This window comes from Crocuta crocuta, unplaced genomic scaffold (assembly GCF_008692635.1).
Source record: "Crocuta crocuta isolate KB4526 unplaced genomic scaffold, BGI_CrCroc_1.0 scaffold1652, whole genome shotgun sequence".
NCBI classification, from domain to species: Eukaryota; Metazoa; Chordata; class Mammalia; order Carnivora; family Hyaenidae; genus Crocuta; species Crocuta crocuta.
Window position 1 is genome coordinate 112,305 of NW_027530954.1, and position 15,575 is coordinate 127,879.

Here is a 15,575-nt window from a genome sequence, read left to right on the forward strand (position 1 = left end):
CCCTGTCCTTGAAATGTGTTTGGCTACTTGCCCTTAATTGGTAAAGGAATGCATCTTGTAGATTTCAGTTTGTATCCAGGTACCGAGGTATAAAATAAACCGCAAGAGGGGCTTGTGTAGAATTGTTCCTCCGGACGGAGTTGTGTCTGTGTCTGTCTTTTGTGTGTGTCTTGTCCTTTGTGTCATTTCGTCTGCAACAGGTATATATTGTGGTAAAAGATTGTCTATATTTGTACAATTAAAGTGTTACTTATATTTTCTGGGTTGTTTGCTTGGCTGTGCAGAAGCTTTTAATCTTGATGAGGTCCCAACAGTTTATTTTTGCTCTTGATTCCCTTGCTTTTGGGGATGTGTCAAGTAAGAANGGCTCAGGTCATGATCTCATTTGTTTGTGAGTTCAAGCCCTGCCTCGGGTTCTGCACTGACATTGTGGAGCCTTCTTTGGGATTTTCTTTCTCCTTCTCTCTGCCCCTCCTCCCCTCAAAATAAATAAAAAATTAATAATAATGCTGATGATGATGATGATAATGAAATGTATGAAAGAAGGAAGGAGGGGTACCTGGGTGGCTCAGTTGATTAAGTGTCTGACTCTTGGTGTCAGCTCAGGTCATGATCATGCAGTTTGTGGGTTGGGACCCCATGTGGGGCTTTGCACTGATGCATGGGGCCTGCTTGGGATTCTATCTCTGTCTCTCTCTGTCCCTCCCCTGCTTGCTCTTTATCTTACTCTCAAAAGAAATAAAAGTAAACTTTAAAAAAAAAAGACAGAAGGATGGAAAACCACAACTACTTACAATTGATTAACTTTGAAGGACACATGTCCTTGCAATGAAATAGAGGTCTTTTGGAAACAGAGCTAAACATGAGTATAGTCAGGATGTTTTTCTATATGGTGGTTCTTTTTAATTTTTTTAATGTTTATTTATTTTGGGGAGAGAGAGAGAATGAACCGGGAGAGAGAGAGTATGAGCCAGAAAGGACAGAGAGAGAGGAAGACACAGAATCTGAAGCAGGCTCCAGGCTCTGAGCTGTCAGCACAGAGCCCGATGCAGAGACTGAACCCACAGACAGCGAGATCATGACCTGAGCCGAAGTTGGTCATTTCACTGACTGAGCTACCCAGGCGCCCCTATACCTTAATTCTTGGGTTTGGGTACGGAAGAGTAGTGGCATCTGTAAGACTACAATAAGGTGGTAGTGGTCAGAAGGAAAGAGAGCCAAACCTGATCTATACCAGGTTAGCAGGCAAACCTACAGAGATGGGCTGCGGCTTAGCTCAGCTTCCGCGAGCCAGCTGTAAATTACTCTCTGAATCGTGCTGGTTTTCTGTCATTGTTGCATTTAAGTATAATCTTGATCAGTGCTAAGGCATGATCTTTGTATTGTGTGAGGGAGTAAAAATGGATTTAATGCCCATGCTCTGAATGACATAATGAAAAGGGGAGAGATGCACCCTCACAAGCAGCATGGTAAAGACACCAGAGATTTAAGTATTTTATCTGTGGTCCCTGCTCTCAATGCACAGATTTAAGGATGGAGCAAAATGCTTTTATCAGGAGTCAGATGCCAATGACTCTATGGAAATGGATTGGGATTATGTGAGCTTGGTTTTGCTGTCAGTGAGGTGGTATTCATTCAAGCTATTCAGATATAGCCTTAAAGTTATTTATAATTGCAACTATGGGAGACTATCTAGTGTGACCCAAATGAGGATGAAAGGTAATACTATACATTTTAAAGTAAATATCACATGCATATATGACTCTGTATATATAAATATACTTACAAATAATAAGTATATGTATGTGTATATATGTAAATATATTTATGTGTAATAAATATATTTATTGTGCACATGCGCACACACACACACAGATATACACCAATATTTATATGGTGAAAACCTAACTCCTTGTACCTCAGAATATGACTATATTTGACCATAAGGCCTTTGAGGATATAATTAATCCAAAATGATGTGATTAGAGTGAACCCTAATCTAAGATAACTGGTGTCATAGAAAGAGATCAGAACACAGAAACACTGAGAATGACCATGTGGAAACAGAATGAAAAGACTGCCATCTGTAAGTGAAGGAAGAAATTCTCTCCACCTTTACCTTCAGACTTACAGATTCTGTAACAGTGAGAAATAGATTTCTGCTGTTAAAGCCACCAGTCTGTGACACTTCGTTATGGAAGCCTCAGCAAACGAATACAATCAACATCAGCATAGATGCATGTATATGTACACACGTGTATATAAATGTATGTTGTGTGCCTGTGTGTATTTCAGAATGAATTAAGGAAGAAGCAAATGAATGACAGACATTTTCTACATACATGAAAACTGTACAGGTGGAGATGTGACCATAATCATTATATGAAAATATATAAAAAGAAGAGAAAGGCACAAATAAATGAAAGCAAAACATTTCTATCATTTTAATATGAAGATAATAAATAACATTCTTAATTTTGCTTAATTTAGTGGCCAATTTGAAAAGTACCCATTTTTACCAAGTAATTTTTTCATCGCCTCTTTTACATCTTTGTTCCTTAAACTGTAGATGATAGGATTCAGCATGGGAATCACAATCGTGTAAAATGTGGAGACTATCATGTCATGATCCAGAGCATAGCTGGAACTCAGTCTCACGTACATGAAGAGGATGGTTCCATGATATACTGACACTCCAGTTAGATGAGAGCCACATGTCGAAAAGACTTTCCGCCTCCCTTCAGCAGAATGAATCTTCAGAATGGCCAACAGAATGAACCCATAGGAGATCAGAACTATCAGGATAGTGACTATCTCAATAGAGCCCACGAAGTAGAAGAGCAGGAGCTGGTTTGTGTGGGTGTCAGAACAAGAAATGGCGAGGAGAGGAGGGATGTCGCAAAAGACATGTCTAATTTCATTGGATGCACAGAAGGACAGGCTGAATGTGGCCACTGTGTGTACAGAAGCATGCAAAATGCCACCCACAAAGGAAGCAACGATGAGTGGCACATAGACTGTGGGTGACATGCTCACTGAGTACAGGAGAGGGTTGTAGATTGCTACATAGCGGTCATATGCCATTGCAGCCAAGAGAAAGCATTCTGTGGTCCCAAAGGTAACAAAGAGAAGCATCTGTGCTGCACATCCAACATAGGAAATGGCTTTATTCTCTGCGAGGAAATTGACCAGCATTTTTGGGGTGACAACTGAAGAGTAGCAGGCATCCAAGAAAGACAATACGCTCAGAAAGTAGTACATGGGGTTGTGGAGCCGAGAATCCTCAATGACCAATATAACCAGTCCCAAATTTCCTACCAGAGTAAAAAGGTAGATTGCTAGAAATAGTAAAAAGAGGAAGATTTGCACCTCAAAATCATCTGTGAAACCCGTCAGTATGAACATGGTGACCTCAGTTACATTTTTCAACTTGATTGTGTATAAATCTAAGTCTGATGTCAACCCTGACATTTTAGTGTTTATTTATAGGTTCTAATAGCAGTATTTTTTAAAAATAGAATCCACTTTATGTATTCTCACTTTTGTTTCTTAGAAGGACATAGTGAAATTCTTGTCAGTGAAGGAATAAGCAGTGATGAAGAAGTTGTGTCCCAGAGGAAGCATTACCCTGCATACATAAATTAAAGAAATTATTTTATTAGGTTGTTGGCTAAAATTGTCATGTTAAACAAATTATGCCAACTATAGGTTAATTTCCAGTTAGTTTCTGTTAAATTTTCTCCCACCTGGCTTCATATTGTCTCATCTTAAAATCCTCAAAGATGAATGAATATATAAATTTAAAAATCTGAAACTATTATAATAAAAATTACATATCTGTTAATAGTTCTAGATCTTGTACAATGTGTGTTAAATTCTGTGTGTGTGTGTGTGTGTGTGTGTGTGTGTGTGTGTGTGTGTCCGGTTGTTAAAATGGGACCAACTACATGTATATCACTGGAATGCAGTTAAATGAGAAAAATAAAATGTGAAAATTATTTAAATTCAAAATATTCCCAAATGAGTACAATACAGGATATTAGACTTAATTTCAGCTTGTCATACAGGGTAGCCCTTTCTGACCATCCCAATATTTTATGGTATCAGGCACCTTAAGAATGCATTACTGTCATTGCATTGTACTTTGATCATATAATAAAATGATAGTATGTTTACTTATAGACCCCTGATGATTTTGTCCATAATATTCTTTCATCATCTAGCTCATTTCATTTTAAGAAATAGAGATTATATAGACAAAAACATAGACTCTCAAATTTAACACAGTAGACCAATCTGGAAGACTAAAATTTTCAGTTCTTCACCTGTAATACAGTTAGAAAACATTTATGAGAATGGTACATTTATGAGAATAATGTTAGAAATGCTAAGCTTGAGAAGGAAAGCAATGATAGCTGCAGCCACATGATATTAAGTGGCTACTGAGGGTTGGAAATTGGGTGTACATTATGTCATCTGCATAGCAACCTGCCAACTAAATAATTTAGCATCCTTTTATAGATGAGAAAACTGTAAAACAGCCTGACTGGTCCATGGTCATACAGATAGTTAGAAACAGAGCCAGGATTCAAGACCAGATTTCTCTGTCCCACACTTTCAGCTATGCCTAGTGGGAGCATGAGGGACACCATGAATTCCATTTGGAGGAATCTTTGAGGTCGTTGAATAGACACCATGAACAAAGCTCACCCTCCCGAGTTGAGAAAACTCACGGACAAGTTTATCATTGCAATTAAATGGTAGACTTGTCCAAGGAATAGTGCAGGGGTTCAATCCCTTTATGAATCCTGTGATAGATAGATGTGTGGGACTGGCAACTAATAGGCAACAGAAGAGTATTGGAATGGTGCTACAAGGAAATAGTATCATCATGTTAAAAGCCTCGGAATGAATATAAACAATGGGTATATTCACTAAAAGAAATCAACTGCTTCCACACATCCCCTCTCCATAGCACCCATTTTACTACAATATAAAAACCAAGTTATGTACATTTTCATATTGAACTTTTTTGTTAAATAAACTTTTGTAATGATCAAAAAATAAGCTAAATCCACTTGACTATGTTGCAATTCATTATGACATGCCATACTTCTGGAAATGTTATCTTCTGGAAATGTTATCTTCTGGAAACAATACAAAATAACATCTTCATGTGTTTGAATCTTTTATAAAGCCATCAAGTGTAAGCAAAGCATGATTTATAAAAATAGAAAACAAAACTGAAGTGTCTTCTTGAAAAAGCAGCTAACTAGTAAAACAAATTTAAAATTCATTTTTATCTTTGCATTAGAAAAAATATATGATTCCCAAATGGCATGTACCCAATGGTTGGTTGATAGTTAATTTTCTATTTAATAATTTTCTTAAATTTGTAATTAGCCCTTTATTTCAACAACCTTTATTCCAAATTGTTATCTTCCATCAATAACATGAGATCAAATGTCAAACTTATGAATCTGTTGACCTAAATATGTAAGGAGTCTTTCTTATTACCCTTGTTATGTTCCCTGGAATTCCCTTGTTCAATTTTAATTAAGCTCTAAGTTAGCTAGAAATTCCTGTCTCAGATTTAAATATTAACATGTGGAATCTAATTTGAGATTCAAGGTTATGACTTCTGAAATATTTTGTAAGTGATAAGAAACACTTTCTCCTTACCTGTGGAAATGAACTGCTCATGCAGTTAAGGTACCTTATGAACACTAATCATTTAAACTTTTATAGCACACTGTCAAGCTCTTCTTGAGGTCTACAGGGATGCTCCAAGGGAAAAATACAGTAGTTATCTTCTGGGACAGAGTAGTCAGATAATTTCATGTTTTTCTTTCATAGCAAATGAGTGGTTCTGGAGCAATGAACTACATGATAAAAATGATCACATGAATGTGCTTTGGACTCTGCTATAAAATAATCCTCAGTGTAGTGCAGTATATAGAGCTGGAAAACAATCTAATGCTATAGGACACAATCCTGGGTGTGTACCAAATAGCTATATGCCATTGAATTTATGATTTCAAAAATCCAGTTCTTTCTTCCCGAGCATATAATCTCTTTACTTGTCTCAAAATAAGGTATGACAAACTTCATGATCATTTCATAAAGATTACTATATTTATTTATCTTTTAAAGTGTCATACTTCAAAGTGGCATGAAAATATATTTTAAGCTCACTGAGAGTTTAATAAAGAGAAAAGATGTGAATATATAAACAGGAAGTATTGAAAGCAGAGATGAGGCACTATGCAGATAACTTTAATATTCTATGTAATAAAACAGAATATTAGAGATCTGGCAGAGATAAAGGTCAAACTTTTTGTGTTGGTCAGGGTCTTGTCTTAGAAATCTTTTATATTTCTCTATAAACTAGTTCCTATCTACATGCTTAAGTTACTTGTTCAAAAATTTGTTTAAAATACATATGTGCCTAAGCTCAACACCTGGGGAGACTAAATTTATAGATAGGGAATGTTGGTCATGAAATTTGAATTTAAAAACAAATGAATGAAAGAAAGGGATAAAAAGGAAACTGATCTATTAATTAAATGCAATTCCAAATGATCTATATATTCAGTGCAATCCTAGTTAAAATAAGAAAAGCATTTTTGCAGAAATTAGCAAGGGAATTCCACAATTCTACAATATAGAATATTTCTATCGCCTATAACATGGTTACTGTTACACAGTTGCGTGTGTCTATTCAAATCCATGCAACTGACACATATAAATGGTAGATATTCTGTATTTATATTAAAATGTAATAACTGTCCTTAAAAACTAGCTATTACAGAAATTAATTTTTGCTTCATACTATGGTTATCTTTACATGGAGATAGCGACTGAAAGAATACAAGTTCACTGGGTCTGGCAATGTTCTTTGTCTTGGGCTTGTTTACAGAGGTATATTCAATTTAAAAATTCATCCAACTGTACACATAAGAGGTATGTACTTTTCTCTGTGTACATTTTCTTCAATAAAATTAAAAAGGAAACAAAATATTGTGTTATAACTTTTCTAAATAAGCCATAAAAGCTTGTTACTTAAAAACTTTATATGTCTCATTTTATTGATACAACCATTAATGAGATAGTTATAAATTTTTGTGTGTCAGTTTTATATTTGTATGGGTCACATTTCTATTGTTTTTAAAATTATAACTTAGCACTTTTAGATCTATCAGTTTCTATCAAATTCTTAATTCTCTCTCTTTACTTGCAATTGATTTCTCTTTATCTCCTTCTTTTTCTTTCCTTAATTATGCTTTCAGTGGTGACCACCCACTATTGTATTAAACTACTCCTGAGTACAGAATTTTTGCCTTATTTCCATTTTCTGGTTTATTATTCTGAGTCCTTTGTAACATATTTTCACATCCTTCTGATGTCTTGTCTTCTCATTTATGATACATTTTATTTTCTTGAGTCATTAGTCATTTAAAAATCTTTGTTTTATATTAAGGTGTATTTGACATGGTTCATTTGATTCTTTATGGCCTGGACGGATGCCTTGATTTTGGTAACTTTTGAACATTATTTGTATATTTTTACCCTTTTGCAATTTAAATATATTTATAAGGGTTCAATAGCAATCCTTTGATTTGTTCAATGTGTCGACAGGATGGGCATTTTGACTGTCAGGAGGCACATGAGAAGTTGGAGATATATCAAGTAGCTCTTCCAGACTCATGTTCAATATCACTGTCATGTTTTTATGAAGGTCTTAAAATATTATTGTACGGCCACTTTAAGTGCCACAGCTAAGCTTTTAGGAGAGTATGTATGAACTGCATGTGTATACATCTCTTTATCAACCAATCAACAGATATTTTTATTTAATTTGAGTAAACACTAGATTAGCATTTAGGATTCACAAAATCAGATGTTTTATCAAGTCCCACAGAGTTTTAAACTTTTAATGTCTCCTCCACATTTCTATGGGATTTTTTGAACTTTTCTTATTACTTTGAATAATACTTCCAGCAATCTCAAACTGCAGACTTCTAAATGTATTCTTTAAAATCACATACTTTATGGGGCACTTGAGTAGCTCATTTGGTTAAGCATCCTACTTCAGCCCAGGATCGCATGGGTCCTGGGTTCAAGCCCCCCACCCTGCCTCAACGGACTCTGCTTACTGCTCAGAGCCTGGAGCCTACCTTGGATTCTGTGTTTCTTCCCAACTCACACACACTCTTTCTCTCTCAAAAGTAAATAATAAGCATTAAAAAATTAAATTTAAAAACCACATACTTTATGATTTGAACAGAGTAAACGTATAATACATTTGATTAACTATAAATCCATCTGCTAGATTCTGCAGGAGATACATTTTAGTTTACCATGTTTACTGACTTGTCACAATAAAAAAAATGGTTTACATTGCCAAGATGAGAAAATGGGTTCTCAGAGAAGTTGATTCTATCCCAGTGTCAGAGCTATTAAGAGCAGGTCTCAGATCTAAAGATTTCTTATCTAATGTCATTATTTTAAACCAGGGATCAAATAATGATTTATTTTCTAAAATATTAACATATAGTACATTATTCCAGACCACTTACTTCTTTATTTTTGAGTAAATCCTTGTATTGCTATTTTGGACCAGAAGACAGTTGGGACATATTCTCATTGGGACATCTCCTCTGGGTTTTATCAACAGTTAAGTGGATATAAGCAATCTAAATGAACTATATTCATAATGTATCTAAACCTGCCTTTGCTGTTCTCTAGGTAAGCAAAGTTTTCAGATAATTTGTATAATATTTAGGAAACGAAACCTAAAATATCAAGGTCAAATATGCTTTGAAATCCCGAAAACTAAAGCCTTTCCTTGTTGCCTATTGCATAGGTGAATAGAATGCATTCATCACAAATTGGACTTACATAGATCTGTCTAAAAACTGAAAAACAACACTTCCTGGAATAAAACAAAGGAAATGGAAAATAATGAATTTGAATCTCTAAAAGTAATGAGAAGGCAAATACATTTATACTTTCATTTTCGTGATGTCAGAAGACAGACCACTTCAAAGTGAAACAAGATAAAATTTCTCAATAGAGGGCAAGAAAACACTTAACTTATTTAACTCCCTTGGCATTTATATTTTGATATAGTAAGGAAAATAATAATAATTCTAAATTTATTTTGTTAGCCATGTATTGTATAAGCCACTTCATAATGGCTACTTAATTCATAATGTTTATCTAGTCTTAATGGCTTAAAAGATATTCAAATACATAAAAAATCATATTTTGTTTTATTCCAACGGAGGTGCTGGGAAGGAAAGTCGATTGCGGAATGAAGATATGAATAAGAGGCAATGAAAAGAGGTGAAAAGTGGGTGTTCTCTGAAGGAGACCTGGGACTGAATCTTGGCTCTGACACTTGGTATCTGTGACAGTTACTAAAAGGTGAAATAAAGTAATGTGTGCAAAAGTCCATTTTGAGTCTACAGTTCAAAAATGTTAGTTCTCTGTTCTCTACTCCATTGTGAACTTACGGCTTCAGTATTGAGCCCAAAATATTTGGAGTATTCTACCTTCTATGAGAGTTATATTTTTGGAAGTGACTTTAAATTAATTATAAATGTGGATCATATATTATTAAATTCTTTAATAATATAGTCATTCTCTCTTTATAACTCTAGGTCTTTTCAGTATGTATTAATATTGACTAAGTTATACTCAAATAACAGAAAGAAATGGAAGTGTTAAATTTGTAATTTTTCATTATCTTATTTACCCAAAAGAAATTAAGCCCACCTTAAAATGACACATAGGGTTATGGGGAATCTGTGTGTGCACTTTTATTTTTTGTTGTTGTTGTTACTATTATTAATAGATCATGCAACTCACAAAACTACTTAGGCTCTAATCCAGGAGTATAAATTGTGTATGGAGGGAAAAACATAGTCATAATATAAATCACTGTATTTAATCTACTGGAAAAATGCATAAGTACATATTAACAATCATTTTAAAAATGTGTTACATGTAGCTAAAGAATGAATTATCTAGTTCAAGGTTGTGGTCAATTGGTTTTCAATGATTTAGCTATAGCATTGGTGTTGTAGTCAAGTATTTACTATTTTAAAAATTAAAACATTTGATGGCAATTTGATGGCAAATGTGAACATCTTAAATTTATTAAAAATTGACTTATTTAAAGAAAATACCTTGAAATATTTATTTTACATGTTTAGTTAGCCTGCCTGGCTGTACATTATTGTATCTACTTATTCAGAGTTGAATCAGTGTATTATACACCTGAAACTAACAGAACACAATATGATAACTAATACCGAAAATAAAATAAAGTAGCTTAAGGAAAATTAAAAAGAAGAATATTTTGCTTTGGAATAAAAAGCCTGGTACCATACATGATTTTTAATAATGGAGCTGAATGAGAAACACATACTTTTGAATGTGTTCAGAATGTAATTGTCCATGTAATTGTCCTTGTACCGGGTATATCATTAACCTAAGGCCGAGAATTGTATTGGGGTTGAACTTTTTCATGTGATTCATTGTTACATTAGAATATTGATTGATTTCATCATATTTATCAAAGTCTGTTTTTTATATATATTTTTTCCTTTTCTGTTTTTACCTCATCTACGTAAACTCTTATCTGAACCTCCCTTTGGTTAATATTCATGATATTTTTCCCCATGGCATTTTTATCCTTTTTAATTTTTTAAAAAATGTTCATTTATTCTTGAAAGAGAGAGAGAGAGAGGAAGAGAGAGAGAGCATGAGCAGGGGAGGAGCAGAAAGAGGGGCACAGAGGTACTGTAGCAGGCTCTGCAATGACAGCGCAGAGCCTGATAAGTGGCTTGAACTCAGGAACCATGATATCATGATTTGAGCCAAAGTTGGACACTCAAAGGACTAAGCCACCCAGGCACCCTTCCTTTTTTTTAACATAAGAAAAAGTGTATTCAAGGTTTCACAATCAATTCATTAAGGTGTTTGTTTGTTTGTTTGTTTGTTTTTGCTTTTTGGGGGGAGGGGAGCCATCTTCCTACTTTTTTTTAAAAATTTTTTAAATGTTTATTTTTGAGAGAGAAAGAGAAAGAAAGAGAGAGAGAATGCCAGCAGGGGAGAGGCAGAGAAAGAGGCAGACACCGAATCCAAAGCAGGCTCCAGGGTCTAGCCTCTGTCAGCACAGAGTCCAACGTGGGGCTCGAACCCATGAACCATAAGATCATATCCTCAGCCAAAGTCAGATGCTTAACCAGCTGAGCAACCTAAGTGCCTCAAGGTTTTGTTTTGTTTTAAATGAAATTATATATTTAGGAGCATTTCACTGTGTTAGAGAAGTTCAAAAATATTCAGTTAATTAGGATAAGTGGTTTATTTGAGTGTTTTAATTTGTTTTGTTGTAACTTTTATTTCCAAAACATAGACTTCAACTTAAATTTGCTTTTTTTGCTGTCTCCTATGAGCTTTTCTTGTTTTCTCTGCCATTAATCTTTCCAATAATCTATGAAAATGTTTTCTCCCTGTATTGACAATTCTTAGTGATCTTGATTTTATCATTCCCAGAAGGCTACTGGGATTCACTTTCCTCTTTTTCTATCACTATTTCTAATCCAAATGGCTCTCTCTCTTACTGATGGTATCCATGTCAATGTGTTGCAACTAAGAATCAACTTGCATTATGAATTTAAATAATTAACAATATAAAGATTATGTGTCCTCAGGACTGATTCACCTGTCCTATGGGTGGGTATCTAAAATTTTTTTAATGTAATAATTTGAATAAAACCTATCCTCCAACTATTGTTATATTATGAGTGAATAATGTAACTTTGAATTCAGGTTCACCTAATACTTTGACTCCTAGTTTGATTAACCACGAAAGTATGCCTGAAAAGTTTTTTCTACACCTTCTAACTTTCATTTCCTGCTAATATTTCTTCTTTTAAACATTAAGTATACTATCTAAGTGCAAAGATTTTTTTATAGTTTTAATTACTGATTTTATGAATTTATTTGGTACTTTTAGATAATAATTACCTCGTTATTCATTCAGTGAATCCCAAATCAACATAATATATTCAAGTGTAATATACTGAAAGAAAAAAACAGATTTTCTATTTTTTCTTATAATGCTTCCACTTTCAACATAAGATTTTGAAAGAATAGAAGAATATACATTATCAAATATGTAGACTTCCATAATCCATACAAATGACCAAATATTTATCCTCAAAAGAATAATATATTGTTACATATTTCAAAAACACATTGAATGAAACATATGCTGTCATAGAATTTTATATCCAATCATGGTCCATATTTTTGAAAACAGTCTTGGCTATTTTCTTAAAAATAACTTAATGGAGTTAGCAAGATTTTAGGGATAAATCTCTAAAATATCACTATCCAATTGGCTCTTAATCTATCAAACTAACCTAATTTAGTGTATTCTATATTTTAAATTAATTTAAATATTTATTTTTTAAAAATTTTTCTTCAATATTTGTTCCAGTTTTTGAAATAAATATTAATGTCTTTTTCTATGGGTGAGTAGAATATAGCAAATAATTTTACATAGTTGCTGAAAGGTTTAGAATTCTGATGTGAATTCCAATGTTGTGTTCATTGATATACTATCTTTTGTTTTTATGTTATAAGAAAAACATACTTACCTTTGCACTTCGTATTTTAATGTCATTTAATAGGAAAACATCTAATAGATGTCAGTTGTACATACTGATTTGACCTCAGTTTTAGAAATGACATAAATTGAGCCAGTGAGTAAAAACTCAAACCTTCCATTTAATTTTGCAGTGAGTGGCATCAACCTTTGACCCACCATCTTGTCACTGTCTCTTCATCAACTACTAGGAAGTTATGCATTGCCAAGAAATAAATATGAAGACAGAGTTCGCTTTCTGTGAGTGACACAAATGGCCACTTTTATCCTATTAATATGAATTACAATTGTATTAATATATTCAACTTTGTTTCATGAGATACCAACATGAAGAATGACACGGAAGTCACAATGTTTGTACTGAAGGGCTTCACAGATAAGGTTGAGTTGCAGACAGCCTTATTCTTCCTGTTTCTAGCAATCTACTTCTTTACTCTGATGGGAAATTTAGTTTTAGTTTCATTAGTCATTGGAAATTCCCGGCTCCACAACCCCATGTACTATTTTCTAACTGTGTTATCATCTGTGGATGCCTGTTTTTCCTCAGTTATTACTCCAAACATGTTAGTAGATTTCATGTCAAAGAAGAAAGTCATTTCATTCCTTGGATGTGCAACACAGATGTTTCTTGCTGTTACCTTCGGGACCACAGAATGCTTTCTCTTGGCTGCAATGGCATATGACCGCTATGTAGCAATCTACAACCCTCTCCTGTACTCAGTGAGCATGTCACCCACAGTCTATGTGCCACTCATCGTTGCTTCCTTTGTGGGTGGCATTTTGCATGCTTCTGTACACACAGTGGCCACATTCAGCCTGTCCTTCTGTGCATCCAATGAAATTAGACATGTCTTTTGCGACATCCCTCCTCTCCTCGCCATTTCTTGTTCTGACACCCACACAAACCAGCTCCTGCTCTTCTACTTCGTGGGCTCTATTGAGATAGTCACTATCCTGATAGTTCTGATCTCCTATGGGTTCATTCTGTTGGCCATTCTGAAGATTCATTCTGCTGAAGGGAGGCGGAAAGTCTTTTCGACATGTGGCTCTCATCTAACTGGAGTGTCAGTATACCATGGAACCATCCTCTTCATGTACGTGAGACCGAGTTCCAGCTATGCTCTGGACCATGACATGATAGTCTCAATGTTTTACAGCATTGTGATTCCCATGCTGAATCCCATCATCTACAGTTTAAGGAACAAAGATGTAAAAGAGGCAATGGAAAGAGCATTTCAAAAAATTGGTTTATCAATTAATTATATTTTTCACACTAAACATTGAAAATAAATAAATTAAGAATGATGTACATTGTGTCCAGTTGAAGAACAATAAAAAATGCATTGTTTCATTTTTTAGTGTCTTTCTTTTCTTCTTGGACATCTTTCAATAGAGATCACAAATAAAGGCTATATATGCCATGAATCAGCATCTAGTGTACGATACTAGTTTTCCCACAGCCAGGATTCACAGGGCCAGGATTCAAAAGGTTGAAAGGGGAATGTTACCACTCACTACTATCCCTATGACCTGAAAAACAAAATTTTGCTTCCTGTATCTGTATTGAAACATGTAGAATTTTCATGTTTTGAATGTGGATGATTAATAAGATGAAGAGAAAATAAAAAGGAAAGAAACAGTGAGAAGGGAGAGAGGATTGAAGAAAGGAGATCAGTGTTATCAGTTGTATCTATGCTGATTGTGAAATTTCGTTACGTTTTCAAGGAGCAGAACTAGAATGCCAGGGAAATAGTGCACTGATGCATGTGGCATTATCTAGAAAGGAGATATTTGAAATTATCTCACTGAATGGGATTAAAAGAGTGTATATATAGGTGAATGAGATTAAGAATACACTTATCTTGATGAGCACTAAGTAATACATGGAATTGTTAAATCACTATTTTGTATACCTGAAATTAATATAACACTGTAACCTAACTATGCTGAAACTAAAACTTAAAATAAATAAATAAATAATAAATGTCCACTTTCACTCAAATGTAGAAAGCTGCAAATAAGGTTTTTAAAAATCCAAGCAATCTACAAAATTATAACTATTATTTTTTTCTTTTTTAAATATGGAATGCTTCATGAATTTGCACGTCATCCTTGTGCAGGGGCCATGCTAATCTTTTCTGTATCATTTCAATTTTAGTATATGTGCTGCTGAAGTGAGCACCAAAATTATAACTTTTCATGAGTCTATCAGAGAGATGATTTTGCAAACATCCATGTAAACTCTTTCTCAAAAATAAGTAAACGTTTAAAAAAAGAATAGTAATAAAGTCAACTTTTAAAAAGAAGGTATTCCTGAGAATCTTGACTAAATGTTGAAATTACTAGGTTAAGAGATCTAGTGGAGTCTGTAAACATTGTAAACATTATATAAGTGATTATGTATTTCATCAGACAGATGGAAACTGTGAAGAAGTGTCCAGTAAAACTCTAGAAATAAACACACACCTCCAGAGTCACAGTGTCAGAGGTAAATAATTCCTTCAACAGGGTCATCAGTAGATCAAAAAGGTTGAGAAAAGGTAGAAAACTTGAAGATAGACAATAGAAATTAAGGCAACAGAATGAAAGTTGTAGAAAAAAGTGAGAATAAAAGTATCTAACAAGCGTGACACAATATCAAACAGTCTAGTATCCAGAACAAAATAGAGAAAGAATGAATCAGAAGAAATATTTTAAAAGATAATGGCCAAGATTTTCTAAAATGAGGAAAGCATCGAACCATGCATCCAAGAAAGTCAGTGGACCCTAGGAAGGATAAATGCAAACAGCAAACCAATCAACCAACAAAACACAACTAGATTCTTTAGTCTCAATGATTTATGAAAGCACTAGAGGAAAATGCATGTCACATACAGAAGAAAAAAAATATACA

General features: G+C 34.1%; 2 protein-coding genes, 1 non-coding gene and 1 pseudogene across 3 annotated transcripts; 2 read left to right on the forward strand and 2 right to left on the reverse strand.

The window, feature by feature from the left end:
- Nucleotides 1-2,481: 2,481 nt before the first annotated feature.
- LOC144236060 (olfactory receptor 5T3-like) lies at nt 2,482-3,486 on the reverse strand. Its single transcript, XM_077769665.1, has one exon. It carries the CDS (start codon nt 3,469-3,471, stop codon nt 2,482-2,484), a length of 990 nt encoding a protein of 329 aa, XP_077625791.1. The 5' UTR covers nt 3,472-3,486.
- Nucleotides 3,487-4,695: 1,209 nt separating this feature from the next.
- Nucleotides 4,696-4,912, forward strand: LOC144236061 (putative small nuclear ribonucleoprotein G-like protein 15 pseudogene; annotated as a pseudogene).
- Nucleotides 4,913-12,961: 8,049 nt separating this feature from the next.
- On the forward strand, nt 12,962-13,941 carry LOC144236073 (olfactory receptor 5T2-like). Its single transcript, XM_077769677.1, is given in 2 exon segments — nt 12,962-13,916; nt 13,919-13,941. Coding segments are annotated over 2 exon segments (930 nt in total). The 5' UTR covers nt 12,962-13,009.
- An 816-nt stretch (nt 13,942-14,757) lies between these two features.
- LOC144236076 (U6 spliceosomal RNA) lies at nt 14,758-14,864 on the reverse strand. Its single transcript, XR_013336403.1, has one exon. It is a non-coding gene; the product is annotated as a U6 spliceosomal RNA (small nuclear RNA).
- Between the last annotated feature and the right edge of the window lie 711 nt (nt 14,865-15,575).

Coding starts and splice junctions, on each gene's coding strand:
- LOC144236060 (XM_077769665.1), bottom strand. CDS start 3,471: ATGTCAGGGTTGACATCAGACTTAGATTTATACACAATCAAGTTGAAA.